We start from the raw sequence: 22,541 nt of genomic DNA on the forward strand, positions 1-22,541 counted from the left end.
AGATGGCCGGGGACACAGGCCATGGCCAAGGTCACGGCAGCCTGGGGCTCATGCAGGCCGCAGAGGGCACGGCGGCTTCCTTGGGTGCTGTTGCCACGTTTAAGTTACAAGAGTGGAGACACAGGACAGGAAGGAACAAAGAGCACAAACCCTGCAGGGGTGCGGGAGGAGAGGGGGCAGTGCTGCAGCCCCTCCCTCCGAGATGTGCGGGGCTCACGCGGACTGAGCCAGCTGCTTTGTAAACACCATGTTCACTTGGACGCGGTGGTACTTGATAGTGGGTTGCGAGGCAAGGCTGGTGATTTCAGTCTAAACCCCTCCGACCCGCCTCTTACAGCCTGCAGCACGTATTTGAGAAAACACGGTGGAGCCGGGGCCGAGATAGCAGAGAAAAGGAAGGCCTCGCTCAGCCATCCCCTCCATCTCTCCACCTGCTGTGGGGGGCAGGCCACAGCCGGCTTTGCCCTCGTGAGCTCTGCAGCCACTAAGGGTCAAAGACTGACGAGTGAGCGAGCGAACGAGTGAACGAGTGATTGAATAAGTGAGTGAGTGAACGAGTGAGTGAATACCTGCCCCCAGTGTGACTCTGCTCCAGGGTCTTCTCTGGAGCCATTTGCTGAGATGGCCATAAGGCCCCTGGTGCTCCCTGGGGAGCACACGCCTGGTCCCTGGGGCGGACTTTGTTCTGGGTGCTGTGATGGGGGGCACGGTGGTCACAGTGGTAACTCAGTTACACGGGGCCCACTCTGCTCCCACACTGGCCTCTGCGTGAAGCGCGTCTGTCCTCTGTTGATGGCGAAAGTCAATACAGACACCGTCATGTGTCTCACACACGACGCCCACAAGACATTCCCAGAGTGACAGGAGGGTGATTTGCATAAATAAGCACTTGTTACAAAATCACAGACAGTTCCCGACACACTATGGTGACACAAAACATTCCCCCAGCGAACAGGCTGGCCCAGTGTTACTGGAACAGCAAGGTCATGACCGCGACGTGGGCTCCAGCCCCCTCTCCGTCTGTGAGCTCTCTGCTTCCCGCCAGCCCATGGCCTTGGACCCTGCCCTTCTGTCTGGCCCGGCTGAGGGCCCCCAACTGGCTTCACCTGGGTGAGATGAGCCACGTTCATGGGGATTTCCCCAGGCCTCCAGCTGGAGGACCCCACCCCCCCACCCCCTCGACGGCCGCCCGGCACACTTTTCACACTCGCTCTCTGCCGCTACCCTCTCCCCAGGGAGGAGCCCGCCCCCTTGCGGTGGGTGTGGCCATCTCGAGGATGATCTGCTACCTCGGGGTATGGACACTCTCTTTTCACACTCACAAGACTCGCTCTTTACAAACGCCTGCAGGTCGCTCCTAATGATGAGGGCGCGGGGCAGAGCCTGGCTCTTCTGGGAGGCGGTGGTGGGCCGTCTACCCGCAGTGGTGGGAGCAGAGGGCCCTGCGCCCACCACGCCTCCTGCGGGCGTCTGCAGAGGGCCACCCGTGGCGGCCCTGCGCGGCTCACCTGGGGCAGGAGGTGACTTCTGCTCCTGCTGGGGACGTGGCCCGGCAGCTGGATGTCGAAGAGGGCCTGGAGCGCGGCCTGCGCCGCCTGGCCCTTGGCCAGCTTCTTGCTGCGTCCCGAGCCCTCGAACGTCCTGCCGTCCACGCACACGGCCATGACGAAGCTCTTGGCGCGCTGCCTCTCCGCCGGCTCGGCGAGGCACACATAGCGCAGGCCGGAGCGCAGCTCGTTCAGCACAACCACGGGGTTCCTGTCGCCCGGGGCCGCGGGGCCCACCAGGTCCAGCGGGTGGCAGAGCAGCCGCCCCCGAGGGCGTGCCGCGGGCAGCAGCCCTGGATCGGCGGGGCGGCGGCTGGGGAAGGCCGCGCTGGGGGCGGCAGGCTCGAACTCCTTGAACAGCGTGTCGGGGAAGTCGGCCTGGTCAGAGGTGAAGTCCGTGGACGGGCCGGCGCCGGTGCCCAGGGCCAGGTGGGCCTGGCAGGCGTTGGGGAACTGCACGAAGGACCGCAGTGCCAGCTCGGCCGCCCGCATCTTGGCCTTCTTCTTGGTGGGCCCGGTGCCCTCGAAGGTGAGCCCGTTGACGTCCACGGCCACGGCGAAGACCGGGGCGTGCACGGGGCCCGTCTGGGACACCATGCGGTACTGCAGGCCCGGGCGCAGCTCGTGCAGCTGCACCAGCGCGTTCTTGGGGGCCACGGACCACGAGAGCTGCTTCCAGACGAGCTGCAGGGGGCACAGGTGCCCGCCGTTGCCCTCCTCCAGCGGCCTCTTGCGCTTCACGCCCGGGGCTCTGCCTCGGGCCCGGTCACTGGTGGCCAGGGGCCTCGCCTCCCAGTTGCTCACGTTGCGGTTTTCCTTCACGTCTGCGCTGCTGGTACCTGTGGGCGAGAAAGACAGCCGTGACCCAGGGCCCTGGCAGCTCGCCACCGATGCCGCTGTTCCTGCTGCTGCGGCTGCACAGCCTGCACATGTGAGCCCGCCCGCCAGCCGGGGATGCACACTCGGGGGGTGGGGCTCTCGCCGGCCGGGGCCCGGAGTAGTCGTGTGGGAGTGGGGGCCACTCGCTGTGGGTGGAAGGGCCCGTGTTCCCCGGCATTTCTCGCAGAGATGCATTTCTGAGAAGGAGGTGATGGCTGGGGGAGGGGGGGAGGGGGCGCGGGGCCCATTGACATCTGTTGCTCTGGGCCTGGGCACCACGGCCGTCTCCCCAGGCCGCCCCAAATCAATCAGACAGGTGGCCCTTTCCTCCTACGGGCTTTGGGCGATGCTGAGGGTCAGGGCGGCCTTTCCTGCCCAGGGCAGTGGTGGGTGGATTCTGGAGCCTCATTCAATAGAAGCCACGCCACATGGCACTTGCATTTAATCAACTACATCTGTATGCGTCAGCGTAGGTGACTCTCTGAAATGTATCAGAGGATGAAAACTAATGTGTAGAGAAAGGTATCACTAGTTTATACAGAGTCACTCATTATACACTGTTTGTAAAATCACATGTATGGGTAAAGTTTAGAGACTTCGCACCTTCCCCCTGAGAGAAGAGGAAGAAAATAGACGTGGGCTTGGAGGGTGGCTTCCTTTGTGTCTGTGGTGTGTTCTTTTCTCTTTTTCTCTCCCTTCCTTCCTTCCTTTCTTTCCTTGCAGGAAATGGTAGGAAGTGAACTTAGCAAAGCCATCCTTTGCTAACTGTGGGTGGTGGATGAGTATCATGGTGATTTAGCTTCTGTGGACTGGATCCCTCTCAGCCTGGACAGCTGTTTCGTGTGGGACCTGTGTCACTTCGGGACCACAGGACGAGGTCCCCACTGCTTCAGGGACAAATGTGCTTCTCGGGCGCAGACCCCTCAGGTCTCCTCTGAGATCCTCATGGGATGGTGGTGGTGAGCTGTGCAGCTACCTTCCGCCGAGGCCCCCTCACACCTTCTCCTTGCTGCCTTTCTTATTCCTAAAATAAAAATAAATCCCCACAGGGTGGGGGTCATAGCACCACTTTCTAGAAGAATCGAGCCTCAAAGAGGGGAACTCTTGCCCTGGGGTCATCGGTGGAGATGTGAGTGGGTCCTGGGAACATCTGTCTGTTGTACGGGTGGTTTTCCGGAAGCAGAACCGACCCGTCATTTTCTCGGCCACCTCACAGGGGCGCCTGTGCTGGACTCTCCAGGAGACGGTGAGGGAGTACCGTCGCCATCAGTTTGGACAGACGCTGGGGCCGCAGGGTCCTTGAAGCCTTCCCTGGGAGTCAGGAGTGGGTTTTTTCTCATTAAGCACGCGGAGATGTGGAGGCATATTTACAGCCGGCTCACGCCCAGACGCCCAGCAGGCTCCCCTCAGTCCTGCCGTGGAAGGAGAGCAGTAGGCTCCGTGACCTTGGCCTCGAGGCGTCACTGGCGGGGAAGACAGCAGAGCAGTGCAGCCTCTCGGGGAGGGGGTGGCAGCACGTAGGCCCCCTCCAGAGTGCTCCCCAGCCAGCCTGTGCGCGTATAGCCTTTCCTGTAGTTGTTTGCTGCTATGAGCTGCGAGGTCTGCGCAGGTAACTTGGTTCAAAGGAGTGATGCTGAGGGTTTTTTTGAATTAGAGGTGGGTGGTATTTACAGTCTATTTTGGTGGAAATAATTACCTTCCAAATATCAAGCACTTAATCTCTACTCTTCTTGTTGATCGTGCATCTTGGGGACAGACAGGCGGCAAAGAGCTCTGCCCATTTTGGGGCATTTGGGGCCAGGAAACCGAACAGATTAACCATGCAGTTTCTCAAACTGAACATAAAGATGGGGGGAAAAAAAACCTCCCAACCCAACCAAAAAGCCCCACTGCAGATTGCGTAGAAAATTGCTGGGAGTCCTCTAATGTATTATTGATTTCCCACAAGGTGTGAGGGGAGCAGCCAGCGTATCAGATGACCTCTGCTGCCTTCTGAGGTAAAAAGGTTTATCTTGGAGAAACAGCCCAGGCAGACCGACATTTCCCTCCACCTGCCCTGAAATTGCTTCTCCACCTTTCTCCTTCCTGACTCACAAGGCCCTGCGGCCGCCAGTGTCACCGTCGTCCATGGCAGAAGCCACTGCTGTCAGATTGTGGCATGAAGACCCCTTCCGTCATAACCAATAACTAATAAAAACTGGTGAAAAATGTGGGCCTCTGGGTCCCGTCCCAGACACACCAGCTATAATGTCTGGGTTTTGCAAATGAGCCAGGTGGGGGTTTAGCTCTGTTCTACACGGCCAGCTGCCCTTGGACTTGGAGCCTGCGCAGGGGCAGGGGGTGGGGCAGCGGCCCCTCTGCGGCTCTGGGCTCACGCTCATGAGATGTCAAAGTCTCCCAGCCCTTCTGATGCGTGTGAGTAGGGGCACATCCCTGTACCTGCCTGGACTCCGTTTTCGTGGCTTTGACAGCGCTCGCCTTACGGGCTTATTCTGAGGTTGAACCAGAGGAGAGTGTGAAGGAGGCTCAGGCCAAACCCTGACATACAGGAACTAGTATCACGCAGTTGTTAGAAAATAGCAGGAAAGACCGAGACACACACCCCTGAGCTCTTGAGCATGACTTTTCCCTGGAATTCCAGGGCTGCCGGGAAGCTGGGAACAGCCTCCCTTCTGTCATGGTGCGCCGGGGGCTCCTGAGGCCAGGCCTGAAGACATCCACCCTGTCACCGAGGCCGTGGTCCCCACAATGCGACACAGTGGCTCCTGTGTCTCTCCTTCATGGTTGGCCAGGCAAACTCTTACCAGACCCTGCTGAGCATCAGCAACCTTCCGGGCCCTAGACATAATATGGAGGACAAAGTAGCCTGTGTCGTTTGGGTGCTCGGTCCCGGGGAAGAGATGAAAGGACACCTGTCCCACACAAAGGAGGGATGGACGGGGACCTGCAGCCGCAGCGCCACTCGGACCCACGAGCCTCTTCTGGAAACCCTTGCCGTCTTGCCGGGTCCCTGCGGGGACTTGCCACAGCGAGGCCGTGACAGTTTCTCACTGGGCTCCAGTTCTGGTTTCATACGTTCACGTCTCCTTCCTCGGCACAGACGGTACTAAACGCACTGCAATCCGATCCCCTCACCCCCCCGCCCCCCCTGCCCCGACCCACATCCAGGAGATGGTTCTCATTCTTTTCTCCATCATGGTTAGTGGGTTTCCCGTACTCTGTTATCAGAATGACCCAGAGAGAAAAGTCAGGACGCCGAGAAGGCTCTCACTCCTGGGACCAGCTGCCGGTGCCCGTCCCTGCATACACGCCCTTGGGTCTGGGCACCACAGGGCCCAAGCACCCAGGGCTCCATCCTAGCACAGTCTTCCGCTTCTCGGCCCTGTGGTCACCCCTGAGGTGTGTGGATATCGCGGATTCTCCTCGTCTGAGCAGAGCAGGGCCTGGTCTCCGCTCCTGGCCTGGCTGCCCTGGGGAGTCGCCCTGTAGGCATGTCCCCAGCACAACTGGGGCACCTCGATGTGGGCAACAGGCTCCTGTTGTCCCTGAGCTGTCCGGGAGCTCACGTTCCGCACTGACCCTCCACGTGTGCATTTTTCGCTGGTTCAGACTTGGCCATCTCTCAGGGAGCTGACCCCAGGCCTTGCAGACGGTGTGAACACTGGCCCCGCTGTCTCTGGAGATGGGAGGAAGGGCAGGTGGGGCTCTGCACCTGGGCTGGAGGCTGAGCAGTGCTCAAACAGAACCTGCCACGGCGGGGCTTTTGTGAGGGTCCAGGGGGACAAGACACCAAGACTTTCCACGTGATCTGTAAACGCCGTGGGCTCTCTGACTGGTGACAGGTCACGGCCACATGAGGGATGACAGTCGCCAGGACTCTCCCAGGCTTCCAGGGGGCAGGACGTGGCTCTAGGATGCTTATTGTACGACAAAAACAGTTCGTTTCTGAAAGTGCATCTGTTGTATGCTCGGAACCCCTCAAACAGACGGGTCATAGACAGCTCAACATAGACCCTCAAACAGACGGCTGCCTGAGGTTGCAGTAGCACAGGCCTGACCTGGCGGCTCCCGGATCTGGCTCGGCAGCAGGCTGAGGGGTCCTCCTTCCGAGGACCTGTCACACGCAGTTCTGGGCGCTGTGCCTGCTGCACATCTGGGGGAGGGTGCAGCAGGTGCAGCGGGGGGAGTCTCCCTCCCTCCAGACCCAGTGCAGGGAGCACCCCAGGCGTGGGCATCGCTGTCCTGCCTCGTGTGACCTGGGTCAGTGGTAGGCACTGAGGTCATGGGGCCAGCGTTCGCGGAAGAAACGTTTTGGAGCTGCCTGCGTAAATCACGTCTCAGAACGTGGCGTCGTCCGGGAGACTTGTGGCAGAAACCCAGCCCCGCTGACGGCTTCCAGATGGGCTCCCAGCCACCATCTTCCTTCAGGCTGAGGGTCTCTGGTCACCGAGCCTGTACCCCAGCTTTGCCCTTGGCACTGGGAACTCCAGCTCACGGGACGAGTGGAGGTGAGTGCCACTGGCCACACGGGGGGCCCTGCCCCACGGTCCCTGACGTGACTGCACGTGTGCGGCAGGCCAAGCACCTTTGTGCACCACCGGCCCACGCAAACCAGAGCCATGCGGCCTGAAAACAGGAGACTTCAGAGCAGATTCATACTTGCTACCACTCCACCCTCTCTCCCTGTACAGGCGCGTGCACGCACACACCACACGCGTCCAACTTCCCCCCACAGACAGTTGGGAGCAGCCACTGGCTCCTCTCCTGCCTTCCAGCGGCGGTGGGGTTACAAACCGCCCAGCCTGTGTCAGCCGAACCGGAGGCGCGAGGACAAGGGCGTTGCTCAGGTTTCTCTGTGGACGGTGTCTGTGCGTAGCAGTTTCTTAGTAAATCAGCGGCGTGTGCGGCAAAGGCAGTGAGCACTCCACGGCCAGCAAATGTTTCTCCGAGCATTGGCAAGGCCTTTCAACATGCAGCAAACAGTGAAAAATCCTTCTTCTCCGTAGGTTTCCACCTGTTCACCAGTGAGCTGAATTAGGGGAAATTGCCGTCAGTGCTCTGTTAGCCGGTGTGTGCACGTGCTCCGTCCCAGGTCCTGCTACACGTGTCCACGCGTTGTCCTGTGTGGTACAAGCTCCGCTCCGTGATCCGGGTTACGGTCCCTTCCCCGCCCCGCAAACGAGGCGCTGGGGCTCTCAGGTGTGGGTCTGGTGGCCCAGGCTCATGGGGGGGGGGCGCAGTTCCAGAGCACGAGGTCGTGTCCACACGGGCTCCAAGTAGACGCACGGGGTCCCAGCCCCTCGAGGTGGGAAAGAAGAGGAAGCAGAGGAAGATTCTCTTTCTCAGCTCAGTTATTCCACGTGCCTTCTCAGATAGCTTTGTCCACTTGTCCAGTGAGGGGCACGTGTGCGTGCTGCTTACGATACGCTTCCGTGGACATGTACACACGCTGGTGTGTGTTCCACGTTTCTGAAGCTGTTATCGGTAAACTGACCGAATCCCAGAAATTTTCCCATTTAGACACCGAGAGGAGAACCCAGCATTTGTCAGACTTTCCCTCGGGCACACGTGCTTTGCCCGATGGTTCAGGGACCTGTGTTCTGATTTCCTGCACCCTCCTCCTCATGCTGCACCATCCACTTCCGGCAGCCGAGGTCTGCTCTGGTTCCGACGCACATAGTTTCCATGGGATAACGCAGTGACCTCAGCCTCCAGGCCCGTTGACGGTCCCGTGTCCTGGGAGGGGCCCTGTGCGGACGTGATTTTCGTCTTCCCGGCTGGGACTCCTGTGTGGCCCGCCCCTCCCCACCGTGGGCAGTACGCATGCCCTTCACTCTTGGCTGAAAGGGTGACCCGTCTGTCAGGTAGCATTGAAATGCAGGAGGTATCTGCGTGGACCAGGATGTGTCATCCCCTCGTGTGGATGGTTGACTGCGTGCCAAAAACAGACCGCATGTGCCAGGCACGCCTGGGGCACCCGTGCACCAGCCCTGCCTCCCCTGGGCCCCTAAGCGGTCTCAGCAGGGGAACTGTTCAGATCCCCCGCTCCCCCAAGCAGCTCTTTGGTCCCCACAGCACACTGCTTTCGTGTCTGGTTTCCTCCAAGAGCCAGAACTGTTGTCTGAACAGGCAGGCAAACACCCAGCTCTTTCCTTGTTGAATAATCGTTCAAACTGCATTCATCTCCCTCCCTCCCCTTCCTTCCTCCCCTCCTCCCCTTCCTCTTCGGGGTGGGGACTGGGCGGAGCCTCCTGCTCTGGGAAACCCACACCGTCCCCCACCCATCACCCTAAGGACCCTGCATTTGGGGGCAGTAGAGGACGCGCCCTCAGCACACGGGGCTGGGCCCCCCCTTCAGGAGGGGAAAGTGCTTACTTAGATTGTCTTCGTCCGCCGTGTTGGTGGCCCCGGGGCCTAAGTGCTTGAAGGGAGCGATGAAGGCTGACAACATGCTTACTTTGTCTGGAAAGAAAAGAACAGGAAATGCACTTTTGACATCGAGTTTCAGAAAAACTCAGTGCTCTCCCAAGTTCTTATTACTGAGGGTTTGGACAGGGAGGTGGAAAGCTCGTTTTGGCTTCAGCCACTTCATTCTGGTTCAGTCTTTTATTGAATTTCTGACAGCATTTTTATCAGACTCCTCTCTTCATTCAATTTTAAACTTTATGATTTCCATCTTTCTTTCCTCATTTTTGGCATCTCCCCTCCTCTTGTTCTCTGTCCCTCAAAACTTGAAACGGCCGTCTCCAGGGCGACAACCTCGTGTGGGCTCCCGGCGTGCTGGGTGGGGCAGAGCTCAGGCCAAGGGCGCTTCACAGGGAGGAAGTAAAGCAAGTACAGAAAAAAATGCCACAGTTAAGCTAGAATCGTGCAAATCAGGGCAAGACTTTTCTTCCCTGTTAGCAGAGAACCTGCCGTGTGGGCTGGACGTGCGCGGACAAGGACAGACGGGCCGTCCGGCTGAGGGGCAGCAGGTGAGGGAGGAAGGGTGTCGTCTGGGAGAGGAGCCTGCGGGAGGGCCCTGCGCCTGCACCCCAGGGTGGGCAGTGAGGACATCATCCCACATTCGGGCTCCTGACAGCGGGGTGGGCAGCTGGCCCGGGGAGGTGCCGCGCGTGGCCGACGGGACGTGTTTTCCCACGGGCTCAGCGCTGCGTCTCTTAAGCAGAGAGGCGGTTGTGGGGGGAGCACAGACAGGAGGCTCGACAGACGGACTCATACAGGGGCCAGAGGAAAAGCTCCGTGTTGTAGAGACGCCACCGACTATGTCCAGGCTCTGGAGCTGCGTGCTCATTCACAGGGGAGCCCACTTGGGGGCAGAGGCAAGTGCACCCCGGGTTCCCCTCGGACACCTGTGTCTCCAGGGCCCCCTTCCCACTGTTCTGGATGGTCCCCGTGCCCGGGCCTGGCCCGCAGGGTTGAGCTACTTTGCTACGGGGACACGTCCCCGTTCCGGGAATCCGATGGCACCGAAGGCAGGGCTTTCCGTGGGTCCCGCCGCTTCTGTCCACGGGAAGGGGGGCTGGTGACATGCGGGGCTCCCTTTCGGGCACTATTCTAAGTGTGACTTCACATGACAGCCTCAGCTAGCATTTTTATCTGCAGTTAGCCTTCAGGCATTCAGACCCAGGCCTGAAACGTGCTCTTTTTCTTTCAATTCTGAGCCTGTTTTCTCTTTACCCAAGCTTCCCAGAGGCCACAGGTCTTCACATTGAAATTCATTCAGGAGCCTGTTAACAGCTGTTGTTTCCAGTGGGGACGGGCAGCAATGTAATGTTCACTCAGAGAGAACAATAAATAACTCAAATATAAAATGCCTGCTCTTTCTTCATTCTCCAGAATGAGTAGAGTAGGCCAGGGACGGACTGGCTCTCCCAACCCTCACGGCCCAGGCTAATTTACTAAGAGGGAATGAAATCTTTTGCTTGAGTTATAATTTCATTAAGGGCGCCCAATAATGTTACACAAAGAGTGTGAAGCTCAAAATGATTTAGTCTGGAGAGTCTCAAAATGAAATTACATTTTTCTAATAAAGCAGGGCTACCAGCCAAACACCCACAAAAACACACTACACCATTTCAGAGCTCACCTTAGCAAAATTGTGAAATATTTAAAGATTGTTTTAGATCCTTAGAGTTGTTGCTGTCTAAGGTTGCAGATTTATAAAATAAAATCACAAGACCCTAAGAGTTAAAACTGAGTTTCAGATAAACAGCAGATACTTAGTATATATAAATGTTCAGCATTGTGTGTGGCATGCATATACCAAAAAATTACTCAGTTTATCTGAAATCCAAATTTAAGGCCAAGGGCTTAAATGGACACTTCTCCAAAGATGTCCAGATGCCAGCAGACACGTAAAAGATGCTTAATGTTGCTTATCATCTGCGTTTGCAAATCAAAACCACGATGAGACACCACCTCACACCTGTCAGAATTGCTCCCATACAAAAGCCAGCTAGGAGGCAACAGGCGTTGGTGAGGATGTGGAGTCAGAGCCTTGAACACCGATGGGAGCGAGAAACGGCACAGTCTCCGTGTGACACCAGCGAGTTCACGTGTGGGTCTACTCCCAAAGGAATAGAAAGCAGTGTCTCAAAGAGGTATCTGTACCCCTGTGTTCCCGGAAGCACTATTCACAACAGCTAAATGGTGGAAAGAGCCACACGTCCACTGACAGGAGAGTAGACAAGACAATGGAGTGAAGACACACAATGGAACATTATTCATCCTTAAAAAGGGAGGCGACTCTGTGAGGAGCTACAACATGGATGAACCTTGAGGCCATTATGCTGAGTGAAACAAACCAGCCACAGAAAGACCAATACCATAGGACCCACTTATTTGAGGTTCTTTGAGGAGTCAGATCCAGAGACAGTACAGTGGTGGGGGATGGGGGAGCAGTGTCTAGTGGGGACAGAGATTCAGTCTGAGAAAATGAGAAAGTTCTGGAGATGGGTGGTGGTGATGTTGCATTACCATGTATACGTATTTAATGCCGCCAAATTATATGCTTAAGAATGGTTAATACAGCAACTTCTATGTTATGTGTGTTTTACAACAATTTAATAATTCAAATTTGACTGGACGTCCAGTATTCTGTAGTAACCCTACCTCTTTGATGTCCTGTCCACTCCTCCGGGGTAGTGGATTTTAGATTCCCGGCTCAAACACACTAACCCGAACAAAACAGGGCACCTGCTGACCTGTTTGCCGGGGAGCCCACGTCATTGCCTCTGTGCGAGAAAGGGTGGTCCCTGAGAGTGGGAAGGCTGTGGCTTCCATGTGTCACTGGGAAAGACGGCAGGGACTTCTGTCTTATTTAGAAAAATTGCAATGAAAATGATTTGGTGTCAATGCCTTTCTTTGTGGCTGTTTCCTGGACCCACTTTGTCGGGGTGGTCCTGTTGGAGCTGAGCTCAGACATCCACCTCAGTCTGCTGTCTGTGTTGACCACAGTCATGAGATCTGATGAAAATGGAGGCTGTGCTCTCGTTGTACCCAATTCCGGACATCTTGTGTACGCCAAGAGAGGCTGGCTCGCAGAACTCCCCACCCGCCGTGTAAAGTCTGGAAGAAGGAGGTGTTTTCCATAGGGAAAGTACCTAGAGGGGGCTGCTGGGCCCTGCTCGCAGAGTATCTGATGCAAACCGGCCGGGAAGGGAGCCGAGAGCAGCCCTGCACCGGCTGTGATGCTGGACTGTGCCTGGTACCGCCCTCCAGCCAAGGCCCCTCCCAGGGGAGCCCAGTCACCGTTTGCCACACAGCAGCAGCATGCCGTTCCTAATGCATTTCTCGAAATGATGCAGGACACTTGCGTTATAACTTAACACTCATTGCAAAATGAAGGCCTATGGCCCCGTGGAAGTCATGTGGTTTCATGTATTTTCAGAGCACATGGAAAGGACTTTCAGAGGGTGGAACCTGGAACCGTATGAGGTCACGTTCATGGAGAATGTTGATAATAAAGAACAAATACGATTTTAGTGCTGTAAAGACAGATAGGCCAGGAGGGCAGAACAGAGCTTCAGGAATAGAATTGTACCTGTAAGATCAACTGATTTTCCACAAAGATCTCAAAGTAATTCAGTGTGGTGAAAGAAAGTCTTATTAACAATGAGAGCTGAAGAAATGGTATACCAGGTTGGAAAGAATGAATTCTGAGCTCTGCCTCATACCATACATAGAGATTAGCACAAACTGGGCCATAAACCCAAATGTAAAAGCTATAACTAAAACTTGTGGAAGAAAATACAGATCACTGTCACGGTCCTCATATAGGCAGATTTCTTAGGACACAGAAACCACTAATCATAGAAGAAAAAAAATTAGTTTTCATCAAAATTAAAAATTTCAGAACTGAAATACACTGTTAAGAAAACAAAAAGCAGGACATAGGTTGGGATAGTAGATTTATAATCCAGACGCCTGATTTGTATCCAGAATATGAGAACTCTTTCAACTTAATAATAAAGGGAAAAAATCCAAATTTAAAAAATAAAGGGAAAAAAATCCAAATTAAAAAAAATGAGCAAAATACTTGACCAGAAACTTGACAGAAGACAGTATCAGAAGCCAGTAAGCCTACCCCAGAGTGCTCAACATCACTGCACATTGGGGGAAATGCAGATTAAAACCATAAACGTGTGTCAGGACACCCACTGGAATGGCTAAGACTCAGGACTGTGGCTAAGAGTCAGTGGAGACACAGGGAGGCCGGGACGCACAGCCCTCTTCCCGGGATAGTCACCTTGGAAGATATTTCGGCTGTTACACATACACCAGTTACGCTTCTAGGTATTTACTCGAGATAAATGAAATATACGTGTTCAAAAAAAAGATTTGTGCAAGAACGTTCAGAGAGATTTCATTCATTACTGCTCAAAATTAGAAACACCCTGCATGCCCATCAGCAGAAGACTGGATATGTGAATTGCATTACATTTATATGAGGGATACTATCAGCAGTAACAACAACGAGGGATTAAAATATATGGATGAAACTCTAAAACATTATGGTGAGAAAAAATCTAGGCATAGAAGAACACGGGGGAAGTAATTTCATTTCTATGCAGTTCTGGAACAGGCAGACATTCTCTGGGGAAAGAAGTTGGGAGGGGCGCCTGGGAAGAGTGAGCGTACGCAGTCCCGGGCCCTCAGGGACACTGGGTCCTCGGGTTTGTTTTCTCTTATTTCAGACACTTGGGAGCTCAGATATCTTAGAAGGCTCTGCGGTCGTAACGGGAGGCAGGGTCCCTTGGAGACACCCTCCGACTCTCATCCAGACTGCGCGTGTCCGGAACCCAGGGGCGCTGGTGGGGGTGGGAGTGAGAGCCACAGCAGGTGCAGAGAGAGCACCAGCACACCTGCCATGCCCACCATGTGACTCCGCTCACCCACAGCGGCGCAGGAGGGGCTGCGGACGTTCCTGTGTTCTGGGGCCTCCTTCGTAAATGTGGTGATTACCTTCACAAGCTTTTTGTTCATAAATGATGTATGAAGCAGTTTTACTAAGTGCGATGAATTGTTTATTTTAGAGAGAGACTGAGAGCAGGGGAGAGGGACAGAGAGAGACGGGGAGAGAGAATCCCAAGCAGGCTCTGTGCTGAACATGGAGCTCGATCTGAGACCCTGGGATCCTGACCTGAGCTGAAATCAAGGGTTGGACGCTTAACTGACTGGGCCGCCGGTACCCCGTCGAGAGGAAGGTTTTAGAAAGTCTGTGGTGCACGAGCACATGGCGGTTACCTGGAGAGGATGTGCGTGTGATCCAGCGTGTTTGCTGCAACTGTTACTAAGCCTTGACTGCTAAAACATCTAAGCACTAGGTCTTCTACTCTGCCTCCTTATAAGCACTACACATATTACCTAGTTCAGATTATTATTATTATTTTTTTTAAATGTTTTATTTATTTCTAGGAGAGAGAGAGAGAGAGAGAGAGACAGCATGAGCAGGGGAGGGTCAGAGAGAGAGGGAGACACAGAATCTGAAGCAGGCTCCAGGCTCTGAGCTGGCAGTCAGCACAGAGCCCGATGCGGGGCTCGAACCCACGAACCGCGAGATCATGACCTAAGCGAAAGTCGGACGCTTAACCGACTAAGCCACCCAGGCGCCCCTAGTTCAGATTATTTTTAAAAGTTACATAAATTGAGAACTTTGGTTCCGCCCTCATTTCAACGATCTAAAGCGAGGTTTTGTACAGTGCATCCCTGCTCCGTTGGCCACACTCATGCCCACGTCTGGCACAGCTCAGCTCTCTCGGACAGTCGTGTCCCTGGACACGGAGGTAACAGTTGGAGGCCACAGAACTCTGCTGGTGTCTCCGGGCTACAAACCTCGGCCCCTCCGAAGCTCCTTCCTTAGCGTTCCTTTTTGCCAAAATGTGCTCTGACAGATGGCCTCCCTCAAGCCTGACCCACTTTTCTTCTGAGCCATATCTTCTGATCCAATATAGGTATGTCTTTAGTGGATGTTACTTCTTCTGAACACAAACACAAATCAGTTTGAACAGGTGGGCTGCCCTGGGAAGCAAGAAAATAATTAACCTCTATGCGGGCAGGAGAAAAGGAGTAACGTTTTGCAGTAAAGGCAAAGGACTTTTCTCACAGAGTTTTAGGAACATGTATTTTATTTTATTTATTTTTTTATTTATTTCTAATAATAGAAATTATTATTAGACCCTCTGGGGAGGGTCAGAGAGAGAGGGAGTCACAGACTGAAACAGGCTCCAGGCTCTGAGCTGGCAGTTAGCACAGAGCCTGACGCGGGGCTCGAATCCACGAACTGCGAGATCATGACCTAAGCGAAAGTCGGACACTTAACCGACTAAGCCACCCAGGCGCCCCATAGGAACATGTATTTTAAAACACTGATTTCAAGCTTGCGTTTGGTGAATGGCCCAAGGGAGTTCAGGCAACGTTAACAAAAAGCAGAACCTGGGTCTGCCTGGGGTTTTGCGGCACACGGGGTCTGATTCTCACAAAAAGATGAGATCCCTTTTGGTGACTTCCGGATGGGTGCCATTCGTGAGTGGTCTTGAATGGGTTCAAGTAGGCAGGCGGCCAGCATGTAGTGAGTCACTACTAAGTCTCAAACTCCCTGCCTCCAGCACGTGGGACAGGAATGTCTGCTGTTTAGCTGCTCGGTCTGTGGTCCTGTGGCACAGCTCAGGCTGACTAATACATTCACTCGACAGATCTTTATTGAATGGAAATAATTGCACACCTAATCCATGATTCCAAACTCTGATGCCAAGAAGGAATAATGCAGAGAGACCTTGCCTGGCCAGGGGGATCTAGAATGTCAGGGACCTCACCTGGCCAGGGGTCTAGAACCTCAGGGGAGGCGTCCTTCAGGAGGGGACTGCTTAGCTGAGACCTAATAGGTAATAGTAACATCTCTAATTTACTGGACCGTGAGGTCTGCTCTGAGATGCTCCTGCTGGAAGGGGTAGAATGGGGCTGTCCGTGTTGGGAGGGAAGACCCGCCCACGCAGAAGGAGGGCCGTGTGCAAAGGCTCTGAGTAAGTGCACCAGGTTCTCCGTTCAGCCTCTGAAACTTGGCAGCTCTGTCTGGGTAGCTCCCTGTTAGCGTGGACTTGGGGGCCTTCATTCTGAATTGAGGGCCATAAGGGACCAGAAGGCAGCACATGAGACTTCTGGAGAGCCACCACTGAGGACACAGTGGTCCCGTGGGAGAGTCACTACTGAGGACACGGTAGCCATTTTGACAGAGGTTCCTTCCCCTCCCCCACGTGGGCTCAGAACTGGTTCTGAGATGGTGAACTTCAGTGGGGACAGGATGGGTCTCCAGGTGGGAAATGGGCACAGAGTTGAGGCTCTGCCTGAGATGCACTGAGGGGCTGGGAGCAGAGTATGGCTGAAATGAGAAAAATGGGGAAGACACAGTGATCCTTCTGTGTTTATACTGCATGGAGCTGCAATGAGGCAGTGGGCCCTGCTCGGGCCCCCACAGGGCTCTGCAGGCACTGGGGGTATGTGGGCAATGGGCAAAGGGGAGTGGGACTCTGAGGACATCAGGGGACATGTGACCTCCACCTTTCTTTGCGAAGCCCCCAGATTTCCCAGGATGCAAGCCCTAAGTGAAGGGTGCCTGAGCCCCGCACCCCGCCTGCACCTGTGAGAGTGTGACCCTGGCTCCCGGAGTTCGAGCCCAGCTCTCATGGTCTCGCACAGATGCCTCCTGAGACAGGCTCCCTGGTGATGGTGACAGCACCAGCACGGGCCACATCCTGGGGGGAGGGAGGGAATTCTAACCCCGCCACGATCGCGGTGCTGCGACAGTCTTGGGGCCATGCAGACACTTTGGGCGTGACGCGTGCCACACTCCGCCACCCGGCATATTTTTGGAAACCGTGGAAAACAAACACACTCGCACCAGATTGCGGTATGTGGAGAGCGGGGCAAAGACAGATGGTCTGACAACTGATTGACGGACGAGAAGGTGACTAGTTAAATGTTAAATACGCACACGTAAAGGTGTGTGTTCACACTTCACTTCGACTTGCGCCCTCCCAACTGTCTGGCTTTATAGTCTGGACGTGGCTCCATATAAGGCTACGCTGGGAGCCGACGCCTGCAGGTGCCTGTGACGTAGTTCTCCCAATCAGTGTGGCACCTTCACTAGAGGCTCCGCGTCCTCCAAGCCAGGACTGCAGTCTGTGAGGGACGATAAGTAGTTTCAGACCTAACGGCCGTCCAGCCTGGACGCAATTCTTGCCGCCAGCCCTGTTTGGGGCAGAAGGTCCGTGCTAGTAACAGGTTTCTGGGGGGACAACAGCCACGGTCCAGCTGGGACCCTGAGTCCATTACAGACTGCACTTCTTCCAGAAGACTTTCCTTCTATTGCAATCAGTGAGGTCAAAGTTCATCAGAGTCCCCACCCCATCAGGGTGGAACTTCATCAGAGCCCCTCCCATCCCATCAAGGTGGAAGTTCATCAGAACCCCCCTACCCCATCAGGGTCAAAGTTCATCAGAGCCCCTCCCTACACCATCAAGGTGCAAGTTCATCAGAGCCCCCATTCCATCAAGGTCAGAGTTCATCAGAGCCCCCATTCCATCAAGGTCAAAGTTCATCAGAGCCCCCCCACCCCATCAGCAGACGGTGACCGAGCGGGGTTTACCCCCCCCCCCCCAGGTTCTGAGGAGCAGTGAGTATGTGAGAACGTCTACAAGACACGGTGGGACAGGGACCCTGGGTGGGATTCTAGGAGAGAGTGATCGTGAGGCTGGGGATTCTCAGCAAATACAGATGTAACCCTGCAGACCCGACGGCACTCCGAGGACTGCAGTTGGGGAACCATAGGTACCGACGAGAGTATAATCCTCGGCAAATAAGCACGAATCCCATGCTGGCCTGGATTTCTCGTTCCTGTAGACATGTGGCCCCCAAAGTCCCTCTTCAGTATTATCGGTTCCTTATAAGTCCCTGCGTTTCCTTGACCTGCTAAACCAAAATGCTTTTATTTTGCAGTTTTACATTTTACTCTTCCATTTTATAAAAAGATCTCCTGTATCAATTTTCTCTGGCCCAGACCATTCTTCACTCTTTCACACCCCCCACCCTTTTACACGAGAGGCTTCAACCCTGAACGGTTGCTTCTGTGAGTGGAAGCTTCATGCGTCCATCTCTGACTCAAGGTCACTGGATTCCCTGGGCACTGAATGGTACATCTGTCAGGTGATAACCACTCCTCTACAGAAACATCATGAGGCGCGCATTTGTGCTGGTTAATTGTTTGTGTTACCTTGACTGGGCCCTGGGCGCCCAGATATGTGGCCACACGTGACTCTGAGGTGTCTTGTGAGGGAGTTTCTGGCAGAGACCAGAATTCGAATCAGAGAACTCCCGGTGAGGGTGGACCTCACCCAGTCAGTTGAGGGCTTGCACAGACAGACAGATGGAGAAGGGAGGAGGATTCTCACTCTTCCAACTCTTGGATCATGGCCTTCACATGTGCCCTGGGGTCTCGGAATCTGTATACTGCCGGCTCCCCTGGGGTCACAGACCTTCCCGCCGTAAATCACCTTCCTGCATCTCCAGCTTGTGGGTAACAGACAGTGTTGGGGGTGGGGCTCTGCATGCTGCGTGATGGAGCGAGCCGGTGCCTTGTAATCTCTGTCACTCGCTGGCTCTGTCGCCCAGGGACTCTAGTACGGCACCCACACCCCTGCATGTGGCTGTTTTACGCACACGGCCACAGCGCAGTAGACCCAGGGGTCAGCTGCCGGTGTGGCCTCTTCTCCCCTCCCCACCCACGAGTCAGCCTCGTCCGGATCACAGAGCTGGTGCGGACCCGGCGTGCCCTCGCCAGCGTCCCTGCTGTCCCTCCACGCGTGTTCTCCCACCTGAGTGAGGGTTCCGGGCTGGGAGCGGCACCCCCGCGGCTTCCTGCCGCAGCCCCAGGCGGCCCTGGTCCGTCCAGCGCGATTATCAGCAGCGTGTGCTCACCGACAGGTGTCGCAGCTCGCGCGGCCTGCGCTCAGACGGAGCTCTCATCGGCAGGCGGGCGACCCGAGGGCGTTCTTCTCCTCTAACCCCACCCGACTCCCGTGTGATGTGCCGGCCACATTTCCTGCTTCCCGTCAGACACTGTGCCGATCGTTGTAGATGCATCTGAGTCCGTCTGCTCCAAAGGTGATGAGTATCTCAGGTCAAAAACTAGCATTCCCGGCTTCTCTGACCCACTCGACACCTTCCGCCCAGGGCTCGGGAGCGGGAAGCCAGAGTCACCGGACTCACCTGTTTCCTTACGTGGTGACCTGGTGCCCTGCTCTCCCAGCGCATCCCTGGCCACTGCGGCGGCTGCACCCCTGCTCTCAGCGCGCCTGCACTGCCCGGACTTCAGCACTGACCCCCCCGTCGGTCTGTCCTTCAAGCAGTTGGCTGAGCCGCTCTCCCGATGAGGTCCTGCAGGGTCCGGCAGGCGGAGGGAGCACGGAGCCTCTTGGTCTCTGCTGGTCTGGACATCTGGTGTGTGCAGGGGAGGGGGAGGCGGGGGTGCCAGGTGCATGGTGGGCAGGGGAGGAGCCCCAGCCCCCAGGGCCCTATTTCCTGAGTGTGTGAGGTGGCGGCACCTCCGAGGTGTGGGACCAGGGTGGTGACAGCCCACAGAGACAGCCACCCAGGGCTTCAAGGGGACTGTCACTCCTCAAGGCCAGCAGTCCTCTCCGAGCCCCTCCTCAGGGGCCCCGCGGGGCAGCAGTGCTGCCTGGACACGAGGTTGGACGTGAGGCTGCAGTCTAGGCACCAGGAATGACCGTGAGGCCTCGGATGGCTCTCACATGCGTGATGCTCGTCGATGGACCCACCACGCCTCCTCAGTCACGGGGGCTCTGGCGGTTGTTGGAGGAGAGAGTGGCGAGGTCACACACCCCAGTTACCGCCCCGTCCCCGCGGTCTTCCCTGCGACAGAACCCCCTCCGGCGCTCACGCCTCACTCGGGACCGTCGCCGCTGTCCGTGGTACCGCTTCTCTTCCCTCCGTGCGTTTGTTCTCCGGCCAGACCACTAGCCCCGCGGGCCCACAGGCTGCCTGCTCGGGGCGTCTGGGTCCTCACCCACCACCGACTGGGGTTCTGCCCCGATGCCTGGCCTCCTCGGCTCTCCATTCCCTCGTCGCCAAGATGCAGTCACCCCCTACGTCAGGGGTGTGGGTCAGATTTGAGTGAGATGTCCGAGTGACACACAGCCCCGTCCTGACAAGGCATAGGCCCCCGGCCCAGGTCAGCAGGACTGCTTCAGGCACGATGATGCAGCCAGACGTCTGGGACACAGGCGATCTCTTCAGCTTCCTGGGCTGTCAGCAGACACTCGGTGACTCCTGCGTTCCTCACGTCAGCTGGATCGCCGTTACTTTGTTTTCTTACTTTATTTTATTATTTAAGGCACTCAAGGGAGTCCGTTTGAGAACGAGACATAAGACATTGCAGAAGCTCCTGGCAGGTCCCCTTGTCCTCCACTGGCTCCGTTAAGCCGTACTGTCCACAACAGTGGTGTCTTCAGCGCTGTTTGAAATTTGGCTAATTTTTCATCTCTTACATGAACTAGGTATTCTAATAACCAAAAATAGAAGGCTGATCACATAAGCACTTGTTTCAAGAGCAGGTCAAAGTGTTAGTATCTGAATTTGCAAGTCCAAATTTAATTATTGCCCTTTAGAATGCAGCTCCTGGCTGCTGTATGTAAATGATACTGTTTTCAAGCTAATAGCTCGTCTGTTTGCACAGCACGCCCGAGGCTGACCTGAGCCTATAATACCCAAGTGGCACTTGGCTGTTCCGACGAGTGTGGTCATCTGTGATGCCCGCCTGCATGTGGTGGGGTCCCGAGGCAAGTGCCATCCTGAACAGTCTAGGCGACTCAGACCCAGACCGTCATTTAGTGACTTAGTCAACAAAGGATCATGGAGCACATGCTGTGCTCCAAAGCCTAGGACACCCCCAGAACAGTCTAGAATAGTCTACAACAGTCTAGAACTCCCTCTTTCTTGTTTTTTTTTTTTTTTGTTTTTTAAAGCTTATTCATTTATCTTGAGGTAAAGGGAGAGAGAACCCCAAGCATGCTCCAAGTTGTCAGTGTAGCCTGATGCGGGGCTCAAACTCATAAACTATGAGATCATGACCTGAGCTGAAATCAAGAGTTGGACTCTTAACTGAAGGAGCCACCGGGCATCCCTCTTGCTCGACTTTCTGTGCAGACCACATTGCCATCTTCAGTGCTGTTTGTCATGCCTGCCTAATCAGCCTTCTCTACTGACTAGATACAGATCAAGGGGGCAGATGGTGCATCCGCTTTCACAATAAGACCCTGCGGCTTGCAGACCAGTGCACTGCACAGGATGGGTGGGCGCTGGTCACATGGGGCTCCCGTCAGTGTGTCCTTCCCCCCGGCCACTGGTTTTCCTTATGTGGCGGCATTTCTCTCCTTGCTGATTGAGCTCTGGTTGGTGCTTGGGGCCACCTAGCCCTGCTGCTGGCGTTTCGGCCCCTTCACCCCTGCTGTTACTCACGGACACTCAGTTGTGCCGCGCAGGTGCCTGGGGCTCTGTGGCACTGTGGGGTGGTGCACCGGCCCAGACGTGCCGTCACTGAGAAAGGTGGGGCACCGCCAACTAGCGAGGTGCACCCATGTCCGAGAGCAGGACCACACGTAACAGAGAGAGACCAAATGTAGGCGGGTGCTGCCGTTAGGGTGGCCGGCCACGGGCCGGGCAGGCTGTCCCAGAGACCAGGCCCCATGCTGCCTGCTGGTGAGGGGCTGGAGCCACTCGGCTTTCCTGTATGCTCTGCTTGAAGCACAAGGGGGAAGAGGAGCCAGAGCTTAGCTGGTTGGGGAAGAAGAGAAAATTCTGGAAAAGAGTGAGGGCGGTGTGTGGCGGGCAGAGACGAGGAGGTGGAACGGAGGGTGGCTGCACATGGACACCTGGCCCCAGGCGCCCCCTTCCCACCAGAGGGAACGAGCAGATCTCAGGTCCGTGTGAATGGGCACCTGAGCAGACCCAGCTCCAAGGCCGTGCCCGCATCGGCTGCGTTCCCAGGAAGGGCGTCCAGAATGAGGTGTGACGCCTCGTGAAGGCTGGGCTGCTCGCTACCTGTGCCAGCAGCAGGGCATGCGGAAAGCGGTGCTGGACGGATTAGCTCAGAGACAGGCTGCGTGCGTGTTGCTCTCTATTAGAGTCCATGAAAATCAATCTGCACCCTGGTTCAGCCTGGTAAAATTAGATCTAAAACTATTTAATTTTGTTTCAGGAGTGTTTCTCCCATCTGATGCCTAGCCTGAGGACACACAGTGATAAAATACCTTGAGTTATTACCAGCTCTGCACCTCTGTCTGGGAGAGACTCGCACAGCGTTGTGTTTTCACTTGGTACCATTGCTCCAGAGCCCGGCACAGAATGCAAGCCCTGCCCCTTACGGAGAACCTCGTTTTTTATGCTCCTGTTTTGCACTCCACATGGCTCGGTGATAAGAAGTGGCAAATGGATGCTTTTAATTAGCCTGAGTGTGCGTTTTTGCATGTTTGGGGTCAGACCATCTGAACAGCCGGACGCTCTGAGGAGGGAGTGCCGGGTGGCCTTTAAAGACGGGCTGGG

General features: G+C 55.6%; 1 protein-coding gene and 1 long non-coding RNA gene across 2 annotated transcripts in view; one reads left to right on the forward strand and one right to left on the reverse strand.

Annotated features, from left to right (window-relative positions):
- Nucleotides 1-22,541, reverse strand: part of ADARB2 (adenosine deaminase RNA specific B2 (inactive)) — a 385,931-nt gene that overhangs the window by 112,462 nt on the left and 250,928 nt on the right. Inside the window, exons 2-3 of the mRNA XM_039241639.1 lie at nucleotides 8,802-8,888; nucleotides 1,509-2,386 (exon numbers count right to left, since the gene is read on the reverse strand). Coding sequence (XP_039097570.1) covers nucleotides 1,509-2,386; nucleotides 8,802-8,888 — 965 coding nt within the window. The remainder of the gene's footprint in view (nucleotides 1-1,508; nucleotides 2,387-8,801; nucleotides 8,889-22,541) is intronic.
- The window catches only part of LOC120238059, a 112,557-nt gene that overhangs the window by 57,383 nt on the left and 32,633 nt on the right, over nucleotides 1-22,541 (forward strand). The gene's annotated exons all lie outside the window — the stretch shown is intronic.

The sequence above is a fragment of the Hyaena hyaena genome, unplaced genomic scaffold (genome assembly GCF_003009895.1).
Source record: "Hyaena hyaena isolate Hyena2069 unplaced genomic scaffold, ASM300989v1 scaffold_197, whole genome shotgun sequence".
Lineage (NCBI taxonomy): Eukaryota > Metazoa > Chordata > Mammalia > Carnivora > Hyaenidae > Hyaena > Hyaena hyaena.